At 43.0% G+C, this 18,306-nt stretch overlaps 1 protein-coding gene and 1 long non-coding RNA gene across 3 annotated transcripts; both read right to left on the bottom strand.

The window, feature by feature from the left end:
• Positions 1-3,258: 3,258 nt before the first annotated feature.
• Positions 3,259-15,415, bottom strand: LOC119327354 (E3 ubiquitin-protein ligase UPL6-like). Of its 2 annotated transcripts, XM_037600477.1 has the most exons (27): positions 15,259-15,415; positions 14,974-15,156; positions 14,066-14,163; positions 13,871-13,995; positions 13,194-13,305; positions 12,497-12,677; positions 11,742-11,921; positions 11,291-11,473; positions 10,340-10,409; positions 9,865-9,983; positions 9,476-9,780; positions 9,263-9,359; positions 8,973-9,116; positions 8,443-8,529; positions 8,190-8,276; positions 7,959-8,099; positions 7,724-7,849; positions 7,511-7,609; positions 6,683-6,750; positions 6,266-6,332; positions 5,661-5,831; positions 5,496-5,585; positions 5,067-5,147; positions 4,318-4,391; positions 3,963-4,034; positions 3,799-3,888; positions 3,259-3,684 (listed from the first exon to the last, which is right to left on the bottom strand). In XM_037600477.1, exons 2-27 carry the CDS (start codon positions 15,130-15,132, stop codon positions 3,618-3,620), a joined length of 3,093 nt encoding a protein of 1,030 aa, XP_037456374.1. In that variant the 5' UTR covers positions 15,133-15,156; positions 15,259-15,415; the 3' UTR covers positions 3,259-3,617. The 2 variants fall into 2 exon arrangements, with proteins under 2 accessions (XP_037456374.1, XP_037456379.1); XM_037600482.1 differs by lacking the exon at positions 15,259-15,415 and having other exon boundaries at positions 14,066-14,152; positions 14,974-15,096.
• Positions 15,416-16,322: 907 nt separating this feature from the next.
• Positions 16,323-17,091, bottom strand: LOC119327368. Its single transcript, XR_005158482.1, has 3 exons — positions 16,966-17,091; positions 16,799-16,842; positions 16,323-16,671 (listed from the first exon to the last, which is right to left on the bottom strand). It is a non-coding gene; the product is annotated as an uncharacterized LOC119327368 (long non-coding RNA).
• Between the last annotated feature and the right edge of the window lie 1,215 nt (positions 17,092-18,306).

The following is an 18,306-nucleotide window of genomic DNA, read 5'->3' as shown; positions in this document are numbered from 1 at the left end:
GGGGGGGGCTCGAAGAACACAAAGAACACGGGGAACAACATGGAGAAATCATAAGAGGAACACTAGTGAACAAGCCCAATCACACATCCATTAGACTCACATCCACAAAGATCCACGAGGTACCGGAACAACAAATGGAAACAAGGATACATGGTAAGGTTCGTCCCAAATTCCATGGGGAGATGAGGCCTTGAATCCAAGATGGATCTTCCCTAGAAGGGGTCTTGATATCAACTACGGATCTTCTCACATGGAGGTCTTGATCTCCCTGGGAGATGTGGTAGATATGAGCAAAGTTCTCTCTCTACATATGAGATATCACTTTGCTAACCCTAGCAAGAGGTAGCGGAAGGTCTATTTATAGTCTAGGGCGAAGTGAGTGTGAGAGAGGGAGGTTACAAGGCACTTCGGCCCAAGGCTGCATGTAGGTGCCGGATGTTCGGGGACATGCCGGATGTCCGGCCCGACTTGAGGTGTCGGATGTCCGGCCGGATGGTGGCTTAAATAAATCATGGTTCTGGACAGACGGCGCCAGATTTTTGGGGTGGTGCTGGATGTTCGACCGGTCGACGGGCGCGGGATGTCCGGGGGTTGGCCAGATGTCCGGCCGCTATAGAGTCACCTGACGCTTGTTTCCTTCTGGTCTTCCTTTGTTTGGTGGCTTCGGATATCCGGGCTTCGTCCGGATGTCCGGCAATTGTAGCTTTGTGGCGACTCCACTTGAGGCACTTCTTGACTCGCATTCGTGGTGACTTGTCCTATGTTGCGAGCTCCTCCATGGTCGTCTCCTTGATACCTAAGCGCACATAGTGTCCTTGTCTTAGGTAGTATTAACAATGTCTCACTTGAAGGTAAAGGGGAAACACTTCGGAGCAAGTTCACCTTATGTCCAATGGCGCGTGCACTAGCTCTTGTCGTAGGTCCACTTGGGGCCTGGGGAGTAGTTGAAGTGTACATAGAGATGACCATAGGATGCTCGACATCACTACCGAAATAGAGACCTCCCCTAAACCACATCTATCCACCGAAGCAGAGATCACGCGGCCACCTCCTTCATTGACATCTATCCACCGAAGCAGAGACCACCCGGCCACCTCCTTCATTGACTAGTGTTGAGAATTAGCTCAGCCAATATTCTCTAGCATTGGCGAGGGGAACTAAGAGCATCTCTAGCCGTTCGACCCCCCATGTGCTTAAAATAGCGCCGCCTGGGAGCCAACCGGCGATAAAATGGGCGTGGGGCGGTAGGTTTCTCAACTGCCGCCCCAAGGTAGCCCCAGACGCCTTTTTTAAAAACCAAACTCAGCCAAAATTCGGCCAAACACGACACAAATTTGGAGGAAATTTAGGTGTTTCATTGATATTTGTACAAATTAAAAACATAATTTAAAAACAAACTAAAAACAACGACTACTACTACGCCACCACTGCCTACCATGCCGCATTGAGCCTTCTACATGTTGAGGAGCCTGTAGAAGTTGGTGTAGTCACTGCCGTCGTCGTCGCCGCCGTCCTACACGTCGTCGTCGTCCTTGCTGCATCCCTGACCTGCATCGCCGATGCGTGGGGGGTTGGACGGCCCGGACACCTCGTCGTCGCTGTCATAGAGGATGATGATGTCGCCCTCGTCGCGGTCGTGGCACTGGGCAGCGATCTCCTAGAGGGTGCGGCGCTGGCGCTCCATCTCCTACCGGACGTAGTCGTCCCGCGCCAATTTCAGGCCGGTCTCCTCGTCGGCGACCATGGCCTCGTGCTCCTTCATGGGAAGGAGCGTCGGCTCGATCTTCTACTTGACGAGACGGGAGGAGAAGGGACGTCGCCCCCGTTGATGACGAGGGCGCCGTCGCGGGTGTGCTACCCGTGCGGCGTCTCCCGTGGCTCCGGCTTGTCGGGGAGGAGCGCCGGCGACCCGGAGGAACGGGAGCCCGACGACGACAAGGATGCCATCTCCATTCACCTCGGCGTCCAGGAGCTGCTGCGGCGGCGAGAGAAGGAGGAGGGCGCCGGGTACTCCAAGCGCGGCGAGTTACCGCCCTCGATGTGCTCGAGGACGGCTTCGAGCATGCGCCTGGGGACGCCCCACCATTGGCGCCGCCCCTCGGAGTTGAGGCGGCCACGGGGCTCGACGCTGTTCATGGAGGCGAGCTAGTCGGCGTGGCGGCGGTCGAAGTACGCCGTCCAAAGCATGTGGCAGTCAGGAGCGTACCTCGGCTGTTGTCGCGCGTGCTCCGACAGCAACGATCTGATGCGCGCGATCTCGGCGCGCCGGTCAGCTCCGATGGGCGGCGGTGGCACCGAGACTCCGCCGGCGCTGAGCCTCCACGAGCCCGGCACCCGCATGTCCGGCGGCGCCGGGTAGTCCGCCTCATAGAGGAGGCGGGCTTTCGCCTGGTGCAGGTGGCGGCGGCCGAAGCCATTGGCCGCCGGGATAGCGCTCGGCCATGGTCGTCGGAGGAGGGGCATCGGCTGGGAGAGAGGGGAGAGGGGCGTCTTCGACGAAAGGTGGAGAGAGGTTGTGTGTGTGGCCACCGGCAAGGAAGGGGCGGCTTTTATAGCGGCCGGTGGGCGGTGAGCGGACGACAGCCGTGTATACGCATGGCGGGCGAGGGCGGGACGCGCGTCGGCGCGCCTTCACTGCACCGCCCCTGAGGAATCAATGGAACCTTCGCATTGATTCCCCGGGAGAAAATGAGGCGATGACAAACGTGCCTAGTTGCTGACTCGGCGGTCCAACAGGTTTTCGCGTCAAAAATGTTTCCCCTACACCCCCAGCACACCTGGGTCCGCCGGCGCCACATCGGCCCTAACCGACAAAAAGTGGACTTCTGGGGAAGGGCGACCGGGCTGTTTTTTTCACACCGGTGATAAAAAAGGGACTTGGGAGGGCGAGTGGAGATGCTCTAAGGACAGAGGTGTCGACTGTTGTGACACTTCAAATGCGTTAGAAACCAGTTGCCAATACCCAAGATTGTTCTGAATTAAGTTCTAAGGCTGGCGTTTTGGCTATCCATTAGAGATGCCCAAAATGGCATGTCCTACTCCGTTAAGTTTGTTTGCCTTTCCAGGTTGAAATCGGGCGGAATCACCAGTAACTTGAATTATTACGATTTAGAACAGTCTAAAATAGCGTACTTGATCATGACCATTACTGGGCAGGGGTATATATAGCCAAATGCTAACGTAGACCAGCGAAGCCAGGCCAAGAGGGGGCCACACAAAGGTAAATGAACCCTGAAACTCTAGCAGGCAACTAGAGCATACCTGGGGCAACACTGAAATTTAACGAACTCCGAACTACCAATTTCATTCATCCCTTATATTATTCCACAAGCGGCCATTCAATCACAACGACTAATACATATGTACATGTTCATGGCTGCTTACAACAGCATCTGCGCTTGCTTGCCTTTACCACTGTCTCCACCGGTCGGCCTTGTCATGGCTGCTAAGCTGTTGCAGGCGCCGCCTCTGATTCCCCCAGCCACCCTAAGATGTCTGCCCTTTTTTTGTTGGGCTTCAAATTGGGCCCAAATCGTAGGTGCTTCGGTCTTGGTTGCCTTTAGGCTGTTATCTAGCAACTATCTACACTGTGCGCAATGTCCGAATCCACAATGCAATTAGCTCAGATCGAAACCGGCTTCCGAGTTTATTGCATACAACAGTTTGGTTTGCAACTGCTCCTTGCTGTTCAACACAACCAGGGAGAGAGTTTGTCATGTTGACGCAAATCAATGAGCAGGTAGAATGTAAAGGAACTAGCGTGCCAAACGTAAAATGTGGTTAGTATGGTTTACTGACGTTCTGTAAGGAGGGAGCTTAAGAAGGTTCATGCAAGTAGCCGAGGTGGGCAAACGGTCTCCATGTTCCTCCAAGCCGGGGACACCAGCTCTAAATTAAAAAGGAGTTCAAGATGAATTTTCCAACAGAACAAATATAAAACATAGATATACAGGAAACTGAACCTCTGAATGCAGAATTTAGGATCAAGGTACTCAAATCCAAGGAGTGGCCCGCGAGAACATCCAGTCACAAACCTGTGCATTTAAGGTCATCCACGTGATGGGAGTAAGAAAAACATTGATTTGATATGAACAAAAGAGCATGCTTAGATAGAGAAGTCACAAGGAAAGAGATGAATTTCAAACATTCAAGCTCCTAAAGTAAAAGGGGAAAATATATCAATCAATCAGCAAAGCTTAACATACAATCTCTTTATCCTAGGTTTAACAACAATAATTAAAACTAATAAACACTAGCACAAAGCTCGCAAGCAGAATAAAGAATTGCTCATGCCGTGAAAAGGAGAAAGTGGCCTACTTGAGAAACTTTTTCTGATTATCTGAACTGAAGCTCTTTAGAACCTCCCACAACATATCGATAATCTCATGGTCCTGAAAGAAAAGTATTATCAATCCTTCTCTGAAGTAGGAAAAAAACTCACTATTACATGAAAAATTAAACATACAGATCCCATGATACAATACTAGTGTTTGTGCTGTGCAGCTGTCCAAATTGTGATCTAAATAAATTCCATAGAAACCATCCTGGATCCTAATTCAGATTGTCTATTTTGAAGCTGGGACAGGGCCTCAACTAGCTAGTTTAGATATTGAGATTGAATTAAATCTTTGAGGACCCAAAGTGGATGGCCAACTTACTACAATCTACTTTCACCAAAGAACATAGTGAACCCTCTAATACACAAAAAAAAACGCAGCTGTTCTGTAGATGGTTTGCCAAGAGTAGCTCATAAAGCGCTGCGGCTACATAAAAAGCTTGTTATTCATTACGAAGACTAAACTGTTTTCAAGCACAAGACACCAGTAGTGGATTAGCTTGGTTTCGGCACACCTGCTTACTCAGCATATTAATATTTTGTCACACCAAAAGCAAACAAAAAAATATCCTCATGGCACAACTACCACTTATTATAACAAATTGAGGGGTGGGCCACAAAGCATCTATTAAGTAATGGAAGAATAGCCTGTCACAACTTTCGATATGATTACTAGCTGCTTCTTGAGTAATGGAAGGACAGATTTTCTTACAGAAGAAAGGGAACATACCGGATGATAACCTCCAGAATAGTTGGTGTTTAAGCGCAAGTCATCAATGTCCAAACTTTCCAAAGAGCCAGATATGAGAAGCTGCAGGAGCAAAATACGCAAGACAACAGCAGAAAATTAAGAAGTGAATACATATACTAATTCTAGGAATAAGTGCCCTTTTAAATACAATAAATATGCACAAAACGATGCAATTCAGAAACTACAGCTGCATATAAACGTAACATCTTACTGTTGACTACAGGGAAACAACAAAATAAGTCCAAATGGGCACATGCCATTTGATATACAGATGTAAAGTCACACTGCATTTACTTAATAAACATATGTTATTTTGAAAGTAAAAATATAATAAAGCTATAATGCTCTTATTTGCAATGTATAATGCTCTTATTTGCAATGGTAAAGCAACTAGGTAAAGTGAAGTACCTGAATTTCATGTTCATTGAACATATCAATCCATTCCTTTGGTATAAGTTTTTGAAAACCTCTTAGAAAATGCCTACCTTGTCCACGGATCTGTGATCAAAACAAAAGCAAATTGTTTGTCAAAACAATACATGACAAGCAAATGACAGGACAAAATAATTTTACCTGATAGTTTAATCGATGGTTGGCAACAAGGTGGATAAACGTAATAACATTCTGATTAGTAACACGCATCTCTCTCCCGCCAGGAAGGAGCTCTTCTTCAGCTTGTTCACCATATTCATTATTCACAATAACGAAGTACAACTCCAAATCTGACAGGTCGCCCTTGTAATGCTAAGCATAGAAAGGAGAGGTCAGAACACGGCAAAATGCACATCAGATGACAAGGAGGTTTATATTAGAGTTGAGGTCGCCCTTGTAATGCTAAGCATAGAAAGGAGAGGTCAGAACACGGCAAAATGCACATCAGATGACAAGGAGGTTTATATTAGAGTTGGTCCCTACATGGCCGTATCCTATGAATGTATCTCATGCTACAAAAACACAATACCGCCACAAATAATATGGATTGCAGCCACACAATTGAAGCCAAAACTTTCATATATTAGCTTCAGACCACATTAACAAAACTTAAACTAAAAGATGAGCACTTCAGCAGTCGTGTATCGAAACAGCAGCTCAATGACATCCAACATTTAGAGAGATTCTAGACTTCTAAGCATGTCAATGACCAATTTCTTCTTCACAAATTGAAAATAGATTCAGACCTTCAAAAATAGAAGATGTCGATACAACTCTGGATCCAAGGAAGGCAGATCGTTCAAGAAGTTAGACCTGGTTGGTGGTGAAAATCAGATATTAATGGTAAACTCATTAAAAGTGAAACACAAACAGCATGATGGAATTATAACGTGACATAATGATTGTTGGCAGATTCATAGAAGAGCAAAATCATAACAATATTGAACCTTTTACCCAACCACCCCCTGTTTAATTAGATTGTAGTGAACGTCAAATTCACAATAGCCCAAGGTTCACAACCAAATCTTGCTATATTTGCATTAGTTTGCTTAAAATAAATTTTATCCATTCAATAATCCAGGTCAACACAAGCACAAGTATTTCTATTGCAACTTGCTTAAGAGGGGAGGGACAGAGGGAGGGTGGGAGAGAAAGAGAGTTACTTCTCTTTCAGCTTGCTCAAGAAGAAGGTTGCAAATGGCAGATCAACAAGTATGCCCTCATACATTGCCTGGAGAACATTAATCAAGCACATTTCAGATGATACCCAATTATTGTCCGTCTGCTAAAAAGTATGCATAACTTATGGGGTTGGCCTTCCAGAAATTCGACGCAAAGAAATAGAAAATCAGATTACAGCCTGCAGCACCGAATAAGGCTACTCTAGACTACATTACCAACTTTCTCATTGATGGATGTGTATTATCGATTCGCATATCTATGGCGTTCTTTTACAAGCTACAGGCATGTGTCCAGACTCCAAAAAAACACATATTCAGAAAAGCAAGTTGATATTATAACGAAATCTTAACTTAAGAAAAATGTAACTTTAGAATATGCAGACCAAACAGCTCCATAGAATGATAGAAACCCTACTGACATGCGCTACCCGACATTAAAATGTATCAACACATGCAAATCACTCTAGGGCAACGTGTGCACCATATCGGCAGATTAATCAAAATGTGCAAGCCGAAATGGATCAGCACATGTGATTTGCACCGACATGATTGCAGAACCTCACAATATAACAATTTGCTATACTCTTCATTTTCTTTCTATTAGTCAAATTCTCGAATACATAGCATATTATAGGATATAGACATCTGATCAGAAATCTATTAGGCTATTAGCTGCCAAATGTCGTTACAACAGTTATGGCACCCATATTTTATATTGCTGCTACCTACCATATTGCGAGAGAGTGAATACTAACAGCTTCAAGCACAAAAGACATTTCCCTCTAGAAACACAACATAACACTGAAGTACCTTCCCAAGGAGACTTCCAAGAAAATGGAAATACTGCAGATGCTGCTCATGAACCAATCCTGATCCAGGGTTGGGGTACAGAACATGATCGACTGTTTCCTACATAAGGGAAATTGTGTGAGGTGTTGTAACTTAAAGACATTACTACGATTGTGAGTTCTGTAACTGGCGAACTTATACTGGATCAATGAAATAGCATAAAAGAGCAGATACCTTGAATAGGCCATACTGCACATCAAAAGCAGCACGAGTGATATTTTCCATGAAATCTTTGAAAATTCCACCTCCATCAATTCCAGCTTCTTCCACACCATGCTCATTAACAAATGATACTCGGATCTACAAGCATCAAAATTTCATTCAAAAAGGAGAATGATGGTTTCTTGTGTCTTAGCAAAATCTGAATTAATCCAACAAGGAGAAAAGGTGAAAGATCTCATGATCATACTGGTCCTTTAAGATCTTCTTCAGAGAGCAAGCTTAGCTGATCAAAAGCATCTTCGAGGAGTCGACTTCTTCTTATTTTAAACCGATGTCTTGTCAAGGCGGAATGAGATGCCGTCGATTGTTTAGAATTTGCCAATTGTGACTGCTCACAGGAAGAGAAACTTCTAAGATATTATCCTAAAAGACGCACCAGTCTTATTCAATGTTCACAGAGAGATCGGTAATGACTTACAGTAAATATTTTAACTCTAATAGTAAAAGGTGCCAAAAAGGGAGCAAGCTTTATAATCTCTGATGCTCGAGTGTTGCCAAGTATCGCCTGAAAAACACGTACACAATGCTGGTGAGATGTGCCTCTGAAATACTCCCTCCATTCCAAAATAGATGACTCAACTTTGTACTAACTTTAGTACAAAGTTGAGTCATCTATTTTGGAACGGAGGGAGTATGTTTTCAGTAATTCAAGCAGCACACAGGCCCACTACCTGAGAAACAAAATTTTCACTTGTTGCTTCTTGAGAATAGAAATCACTTTCGGCAGTGAATGGGAGTCGGCTGTTCCAGTCTTGCAACTGCAATTACAAACAATTTTTTATTACATAATATACTCTCCAAAAAACAATACCTGTAGTAGCAACCACTTGTTTAAAACAGCTTCACGGAATTTAAACTAGACAATCTAGGATAAACTGGAAGTGGTTGTGTTTGGTAAAACCAAAAAAATGGAGTTATGTTTGGTAAAGAAAAAAGAGTGTGTTCACACCAACAATCTTGCAGCTTAATAACAATGGGCTACCCATCCAAAGCGATTGCAATATGAAATTCAAAGAAGCAAGAACTCTTTCCTAACCGCTGATCGTGTGTGCACTGCCCAAAGATACATCAGTATATAACTAGTGAAACAACAGTATCATTGGCATTTTTCTCGGCACCTCGATATAAGCGTTATGGTTCAAAGCATCATGGCAAGGAACGGATATCATACAGAAACAGGATGTCAATGCAAGATATCTACCTGGGTAAGTAATTCAGATAACCCATTCCTTGCCTGGCTCTTAAGACTGTCGATGGACATTTTCTTAAGGCCTAAAGGATTGGGCAATGCTTTCTGGCTAGGAGAGGTATGTGAAGGAATAATCCAAAGAAGTTGCCATAAAGCCTGCAAAATGAAGTTGAGTTCATCTGTTCATGTCAATGTAACACCAAACATGATAATATATCAGCAACAGCTCTGTCGTCTTAAAATTAAAAATTCAACATTGGATGGCTAACGATGACAGTAATGATATTGTCTTGTGCATATACCTGCTTTAAAATGAGGACCAGGGCCTTCAAATCTTTAAGTGAAAGAGGTTTCTCCTGCTCATAGAATTCCTCATTATCAACAATCTTTAACATGTACCTGGAACAGGGTAAAATAACAAACATTAATAATGTGTCCCTGACAAGAAAAGCACGAAAACCAAATTAAGGATTGGCAAGCAACAGTTCATGACAAATTGAAATAAGCTGTCTTACTTGTATATGGGACAGAATACAGACACAGGCAGGAGCCAACCAGGAGCATCTACAGACAAAGGAGAGATATACTTGGAAAAATATGGCCATCTTTTGTTTTCGTGGCATCGCTTTATAAAGTTCCATAGTGCAGGAACAATGTCAGTACGATAGGCGAGCGCAGTCATAGTTACATCCAGAGGCAATGTGCTGAACATGACATGAAGAAAAGCACAGATAGACCCTACAGCTTCCACTTCAGCATCTGATGGCCCAGATGGATCAGAATAGTTTGTGCTTAAGGTGCCTGTGAACAGAGCATTCACCTATGCATGATACAGGTTAGGGTCAAACAGGAGAAAGAAAAATATGGAGCCCTATAAATTTGAATGTATGGGTGTTCTGCTTACTAAATGTTCAAGTAACTTTGTATTTGAATCAAATGCTGCCATTATCTGTTTTTGCAAATCAATATCAAGCTCATCTTTAACATCGACATCCATGGCCATGTCATCGTCATCATCTGCCCCTGTACATAGTCCATGAAGAAACACAGCTTACATAAGACTCCATTACTGAAAGATACTTAAGTTAACGGGGTGTCCAATAAGAACACATCTTAAGCCAAAAGACCAAATATATTAATATTCTTTGGTTCTACTTCCAAGTTTTGTATAACCAAAATAATAAGTCATATAATCACAATAACTTATAACAGAAAAGATGCTTTAAAAAATCAGGTAAAATGAATTGCAGTTTACTAGAATTTTCTCACTATCACAAGGAGCCCCAACACAAATTAATGACAATAAGATGCTGCATAAACACTAACAAACTGTACTACCAAAAGATGGAAGCTGATTTGTTTGCTGCCGTGTAGCTTACTTTCGGTAGCTGAAGTGATCGTCGGCAACGCATCCAATAATGATGTGGAAACAGCAATGATGTCAGCCGCCTGATTTGGAAAGAACATATACAGAAAAATCATAACATATAATAATTAATATGGCTTCAATATCTTCAACTATCCACAAACAAACATGCAACAGAAAATGAAAAAAAAATAGCTCCACAACCAAGATGATAACATCACATATGTGAAAACAAAATGTCAACGATATATACATACATGTAAAGCACCACAACAAGCAGAAAAACACATTTGCTTGGGAATCCTTTGACACAAATAAATGCTCATCATATAAATCAAAAGAACCAGCATAAAAAATTACAAGAGAATACTGAAGAGACATATATAATGAACAACATATATGGTCAATTAAGGATTTGCAGTGCAACACAAGCTTAACAGTTGACACAATAAGAGCTAGAACCTACAAAAGCCTTGCTGCAACTTTGACACAAAAATATCAGGAAATATCTGCAGTATGACAACTTTTAGTTACGTGGAAGCTTTTCCATTCTGTCACTGGCATTTTTCCACTCCGCATCAATCCCACTTGTATGAAGAATAGACGGTAGAAAAAATATATGTAAAGTGCATAATTCATGTAACATAATCATTCATAAATGAGAACTCGAGAAGGAAAATAGGATAGCAATTGTCATGGAGCAAATAAATTTCCCTGCCGACTACTTCCAGCCTTGGCTCAAAAATTGGAAAAGAAAAAATAGATGTGTAAAAGCAAACACTGGGGCCTAACCACCTACGTAATGCTTTTGGAAGTAGACCACGACTTGCAAAGAATGTTTTCATGTACAGGAACCTAACTGATACTGTCTTTTTAAACATTTTCCCTTCTTTAATATCGTCAGTTACCCGCTAACTGAACAAAATGATGTACAACTCGAAAGGTAGAAGCAGTAGACACGTACTCTATCAGAAGCGAACTTTGGTTCGGACAAAATCCAAGTTGCAGCTTCGAGTACATTTGCAAGAACACACGCATATCCTGGCTGTTTAGCTGATATATCATTAGGGAGAACATCAGCACGACTGGGCAAATAGCAAGCTATCTGATGAATATAATATTTGCTGAGCCCATTAGCAGAGAAAACCTGGAGTAACAAGCAATAAGAATGATCAAAGATACAGCCATTGAAATAATTAGTTAAAGCACATCACTCCTTGAAGGAGTTTCTAATGGAGAAATTGTAAAAGTTCATAATAAATCTTCATATTCGGAGACAGTCTAATTCAGATGCAATGACAGTTGTCGTATTTGCAGCATCAAACAAAACATTTTGCAGTTTATATGTTCTCAATGCATAAGTTTGTCTTGAGGAAAAAAGATATATCGAACAAGAAATCATGGAAACAGCTCACCTTCTTGAAGTGTGGCAAACGATGCCAGAGAAAAGGAATGGATAGAAGCTGCGAGGAAAAACTCCATCTTGGATCCACAGCTGGACAACAACATTGATTATCACCAACATGTGAAGCAGTAAGCATGAGAACTTGCTCCAGCGCAGATATATCACAGTGCTCCATATTTCTTGCATTTTGCTGGATAACAATCAGATCCATCACAAAACAAATCAAAGAAGAATAACTAAACGCTACTGCACTTGGACATACCAACGAATGCAAATCAGAACCAAGCTAATAATAGCTATGTTTGTTTGCCAAGAGAATAGAAGTTTGTCACTTTGAGTTTTTAAAGACAAATACTAAATAAAAACTAAATGTTTTCTCTTTGTATTCAAGTTTCACTTTCCATCGTGTGGTTCATTGCCTTGTAAAGTTGTAATTGCTTTGGAGAAGAATCTTAGAACTACGAGATGGATATAGCCAAAGTGATAAAGGAATATATTATATTAGTTTAGGTTGCATATTGGGATAGTAACAACACCTTGTAGTAGGATGTATACAGATATGTGCGAGTGATAAAGAACTATGTGAGCATACTGATCATGGAAAAGGTCGGTATGTATGATCAGAAGAACGGTATTGATACAAGCATATTCCTTCAACTGAAAGCAGACTTATTCAATGATTATATATTGTGGTCAAGAAGTTCCCTAAAAAAGTAGAGACGCTGGTAACAACAAAATATCAGCCAATACTGGAATAGAACATACCGGTACTGCACTGATAATTCCCCGAAATAAGCAATAAATCTTTTTCTGCTGAAGATACCCAACTACTTTGCAGTTCCACGGCAGTTTAGGATTTATCAAACAAGCCACAGCTTCTAGTAATTGGACAAAAGGCATTGATGTGCTTTGCACTGACATCAAAAGTTGATTATTCCAATCATACCTATCAAAATACAATAAATAAGTCAAATGAAGTGTTGTTCATTTCATTTGGGTGATAGAAAAATAGCATCTCCACGAGCCTGGAGATGAGCTACACAATTACAGAAAGAAAAATGAAGCAGGACATAAGAAACAAAGTGAATAGGCACAATATCAATATAACAAAGCAAATATATCCAGCATAGTTTTCCTCTACTGACATCACAAAATAAAATTTATACCATATTAAGGTGTAGGACTTCCCTTGCATGAGATGCTAACTGAATGTTTGGTTCAACACAGTTGTATATTCAGAAGAAATTGTAAGATCGGGGTAAAAAATGTTCTGTTAATGAAATTCATTCAATTTTTTTGATTTAATGAATCCTTGTTGGAACTTAGTCATGCACAGAAACAATACTTCAGGGAGTATTCATCCTCCACTTAAGATGAATAAATCTAATTTTGAAATGTGCCATAAAAAACAAGAACATCCTAAAGAAATATTTAAGAACCAGCATTCGATTTTTGAACCCACCTCTTCTGATGAACAGCATGCACACAGATGAGTGCAAGTCTTTTAACCCTATGAATTACAACTGGCTCCACTGAGGAGTAATCTACACCCGCAAAGAGACTTACAACATCCCCTACAACAAAAGGCCAAAGAAAATTTATAGTCAGTGCCATAGTAGTGAAAAATAGTATCATGTCGATGAGGTATTCAGTGAAAAGGAACAATAACATACTGATGAGGCTGCACACTAGTAGAGTAAGCAGACAATATATTGTATTATCTAGAAATGTCTAATAACTGACTAAGGGAGGGACTTCGCAGATGAATCGATAACATCAAAGTTAAGAGAAACTTAACTTCACATCAGTTGAATGTTACTCAAGAAACATAGTTAACAAAAAATAGGTTTTTGTGCCTAGGTAAACAGGACAGTGCTAATCAGCTCAGGAATAAGGCTCCAAGTTGAGAATAAGATACCTGTATTGCAGTATCACACATGGATGGATGAACATATACTAAAGAAACTGAGATAAAATCATCTCTGATCAATATATATAGAGAGAGGGTCGATACCCAATAGCACTAGGAACTTAGCATATATGCTTAAGGGCACCATAAGTCCTAAGAAGCAGAAGGATAATAGTTGCATACAATACAATGAATAGCCAAACATTCGTAAATAGTAGCATGATACATACCATGCTTAACATACTGCAGAAGTAAGCTGCAGACTTGAGAAAGTATAGCAATATCACTGTCTTTACTTGCATTGAAGAAGAACAGCAATTGGCGAAGAAAATCAGTATTATTGCCAAAGCAGTTCCTGATTTAGTAACAAGATAGTCAGAGAGAGGCAAGAAAAAGATAAATTTAATCTTTGGTGTAATGCTTACCTATCTACCCTCTGGCAGTGTTCCCCAAAAGTAGAACAAAAGTTCTTTCGAACTTCCAAGCGTGCCAATTCGAATGCCTTCCTCCCTCTGAAGCATTTCTGCAGCTCATAATTAGTCAAGTTCCATTTTGAGAACATGGAATGTATGTATCTAGGGAAATACACATGGAGCTAAAAAAAATCCTTGGGACATATATAGGAAAAAGGCAGCGCGACAGTTTGTCACTAGAAACAGGATGGTGGTTTAACAAAAAGTTAGGTTAACCGTTATCCGTAGTCCACGAAGGTGCACAACGTGCATGAACTGTTTAAACATAAAGCGGACAAACCAAAAAGGGAGATCATTTAAGTTTCTCAACTATCAACGCTCGTGACCCCAAGCAGAGCACATGCATACCACGCTTGATTTGCCACATCACACCCTGAGAAGTAATACAAACCGCTATATTTTCTCTACAGTCTACGCGACCCCGAATCCCCCCGAATGTCCTTGACACACCATGCCAAAACAAATAAATAAATAGAGCATGCCGGCTAGGTGTTGCTACAAGCCTACTACAACGTATCCACTCTACCAAGGTGATCACGCACACATACATATTAAATAAACTAACGATATGATGCATCCAGTAGAACTTTTCAAGCTAAAACGTTACACAATGCCGAGAAGCCACACAGGCTCCACAGCTAAGCTCTAACGTGCCATGGCTCTCCGCTCCGACCACACGAACCGAAACACCCGTTCAAGGCCAAAATGATCAAAGGGCTGGATCTCAAGTGTGAACTCTCAACGCACTGCAGAAACGCATAAACCCTCCCTCAACTCTCAAGCGCCAACCTGCTCGCAACGAAGACCCCACACCTCGCAATCACGATTCACCGACTACTCGCGCGTAGCTGCAAACATACCTGGATCTTGGTGGCGGAGGAGTTCTGGAGGCGCAGTGCGAGGCGGCGGCGCCGCTCCTCGCGCGTCTGCTCGAGCAGCACCTGGCGGTCGCGCTCCTTGTTGCTCCGCCCGCCCAGGTCCACCCGCTTCCTCGACGTCGGGTCGCCGGAGAAGAACATCCCTGCGCCGCCCTACCGGCCTGCCTGCTCACCACCACCACCACCTCAGGTAAAAATCACGAAAAAGACGCAGAAAATCCGCCCAAATTGGGGGTGGGAGAGGATGCGAGGCCGATCGGGGCGTACCGGAATGGGGCTCGGCTCGATCGGGGGGCTAGGGTTTGCGGCGGGGACTTGGAGAGGAAGGGGATGCGGCGACCGACTTTCGAAGCTGCGAGTCGGGAGGGGAAAGAGGAGGACGCGAGATGGGTGCGGGTCTCGGGCTTGCGGGGAGAAGAGAATGGGGTGGGTGGTTATTTTGGTCTGACGGTTCTACCCCCTTCGACCATGGTGCGAGTGCACCCCGGCGCAGGCAATGACGTGGGCATGGACGCGTGATGGGCGCTGACGTGGACGAACTCACGGCCGTCCAGTGAGGAAATTTTTGTACAGGTACAGTGGTACTGACGGGTCGCATACCAGGATGGCATTGCCCATTTGCATATACTAGTAAGCGTGCACGTGCAACGCACGTATCATCAAAGAGTCATGGACTCATGGGAAAAATGGCGGCGACAGTTTGCCCTTCCCTTTATCATCGAGATAGTGGGTCCCCTCATACATATTTCACTGCTCCAAACCGGGGGGGGGGGGGGTTGCTTCGACTCTAGCACGATGAGGATGTCGTTGCACGAAAATAATACAACCCGCTCTCATCCACCACCCAAAAAAATTGGACAATACACCATTCATGTCTTTTTTTTTCTTTTAGTGGAAACAACAATCTATTAATAAATAGTTTGCAATGTGATGTGCAATCAGTTGCCTAGCAACACACCTATGCTCTGACTTCGGTTTTCACCGCATCGCTTCATCTCTAGATGTTTAGAGCAACAGTCAGTAACACACCCCCTTTTGTGGTTGCAAGCACTCACGTGATTGGTCATTATTTTGTGAAAAAGAATTGAAAAGAATCACTATTTACCTTCACCCATTTTCTCTAGTCTTGACCACCTATCCAGTTGCTTGGCCAGTTGTATTGTGGCAATCGCATCACGTGTAGCTGCAAAATAGGTTTTTTATACAATTGTCATGAGGTTGAGTTTTTGCATCATTTTCCGTTGTCATATTAGTGTTGCTTCAATATAAACATAAAAATAGCTGATTCATTTGATCAGAAAGTAAATACCAATTCAAACATGGTTGACGAATTGCATTGGAGCTTACAAGATATGGAATGTCAAGCTTATGGTAGTAACGGCATGCGTGTTGAGAACATCTTGTCCTATATGTCTTTTTTTACGGGTAAAATCTTGCATTAATCAAATAGCATCATCATTACAATCTGCTTTACTACCTCTCGCAAGCCGGAACCAAAACGAGGAGGCAAAAGATGATTGATCTCAGCAATCAATGATGCAAACATTGATCTGTCTAGATCCTTCTCCTTGAGCACGTTCACTACTGATAGCGTGTCTAGTTTCACACAAATAGGCAACTCTGATCTCTGAATGGCAATGAATATTCCCTCCATACAAGCACATAACTCTGCTTCGTGTCCTATATTTTAATGAAGAAAAGAAAAGTTTAATTTCATATGGAGTATTTTAATAACCTTAAGATAAGTATGAATTCATTCATAATCATCTTTATCAATAACTTTGAAACCACAATCTCCCACACTTACAATTTTCAGAGTCCTAGTCTTCTCAAGCATTGCATTCATACTTCCTGCCAAGAGAAAGGTCAAAATAGCTATTAGAAAAATTAAGGCAGCCTAGAAACACAAAAATGAGTTAATCAATACTCATATTACTTCCGAAAGTATCATTCTTTCAATAGCCAGTCTCCAACCTTTTATGATTTAGTATGATTGCCACGTTTACTGGAGATGTGGCCAATGTGTTATCTGCTCTCTGATGTCCTGCAAGGCTACTAAAAACAGAGAAATCGTTTGCATATAGATAAGTAATTTTATGCAAAAAAAATAATGGTTGAAAACTTACTTAAAAATGCAATGCTCCAATTTATCAAACACTCATTTCTTTTTTCCCGGGAACATGCATGAGAATTGCATGTAAATATATTAAGAAGGGGAGAGTATATCAACCTAAAGAAGGCCAACAAGAGCAGCAGCGCCACAAAGTTTAAACAACTATAAAACAAAAAGATGACACAGCCTGCAGCTAAATATTGTTGTCTCTTCAGCAAAAATATTTCCATGAAAACATCTGGCTATAACTTAGTATTTTCTATTTATATGTGGCGTGTCGGTTTTTTTCAATGAAGAAAATGAACAATGCATTTTCTATATCTCAATTCTTAATCCGCAATTTGTTAGAGCCTCAGGTTTACTCATCGTCCTTAAACTCTGTGTTTTAAATAAAGGGAGGAAAGAACCATCTCCAGAACCCTTTCCCTCTTAAACTAAAAAAAAATTATTTCAGAAATTTTATTTAGTGTAATTTCTAGAACACTGAAGAACATTGCTATAAATCGCTTGCACACCCTGTCCTTGCTGTGCTCTTCTCTCCTCAATCTCTTCTTTTCACTTACTCGCTGGTCCATGATTAGATGGCAAAACAGAGCCCCTAAATCCCTGATGGATGCGGTGCTGAGTGACTGCACCTGTGTCTCAAGTGTGTGGATGTCTGCGTGGTGGTCGTCGCCTTGCGCGATGCAGTGTCCATCATCAGCGCCTGCATGCTGGCTGCCCGCGTGCGACACGTCGTCGCCATTCTCGACCTGCTTTTGGCGACCGTCCTCCAGGACAGCTGTGACAACGCCCTGGTCATCATCCGCGGGAACCTTAAGGAGTCCGTAGAAGCCCGCGACTCCACAAGGCGTGCGAGTGCTGGACGTCGACCTGCGCCATGCCAAGGCCATCGTCAGTGCTTGCATGTTGGCCGCTAGCATGCACCACATAGTCACCATCGTTGGGCTGCGCGAGGCGGCAATCCTCTGAACGGCATGCCGTGACGTCCGTCTGCGACCTCGCCGTCGCCTTGGTGAACGCCGCCCTCCGCGAGCACGCTCGCACGACTCCGTTGCCCTGATGGACGCCGCCTTCCGCGGGAACGCCACCATTGCCCTGCTGGACGCTGCCTTCTGTGGGAACGCCGCCGTGCGGGTGGACTCCGTCGCCCTGCTGGACGCCGTCCTCCGCAAGCAAGCTATCTGTCTTCCCAGTTCCCA

This window comes from Triticum dicoccoides, chromosome 1B, assembly GCF_002162155.2.
Source record: "Triticum dicoccoides isolate Atlit2015 ecotype Zavitan chromosome 1B, WEW_v2.0, whole genome shotgun sequence".
Lineage (NCBI taxonomy): Eukaryota > Viridiplantae > Streptophyta > Magnoliopsida > Poales > Poaceae > Triticum > Triticum dicoccoides.
Note: the sequence above shows the minus strand (reverse complement) of the source record. Positions and strands in the feature narration are given on the sequence as shown.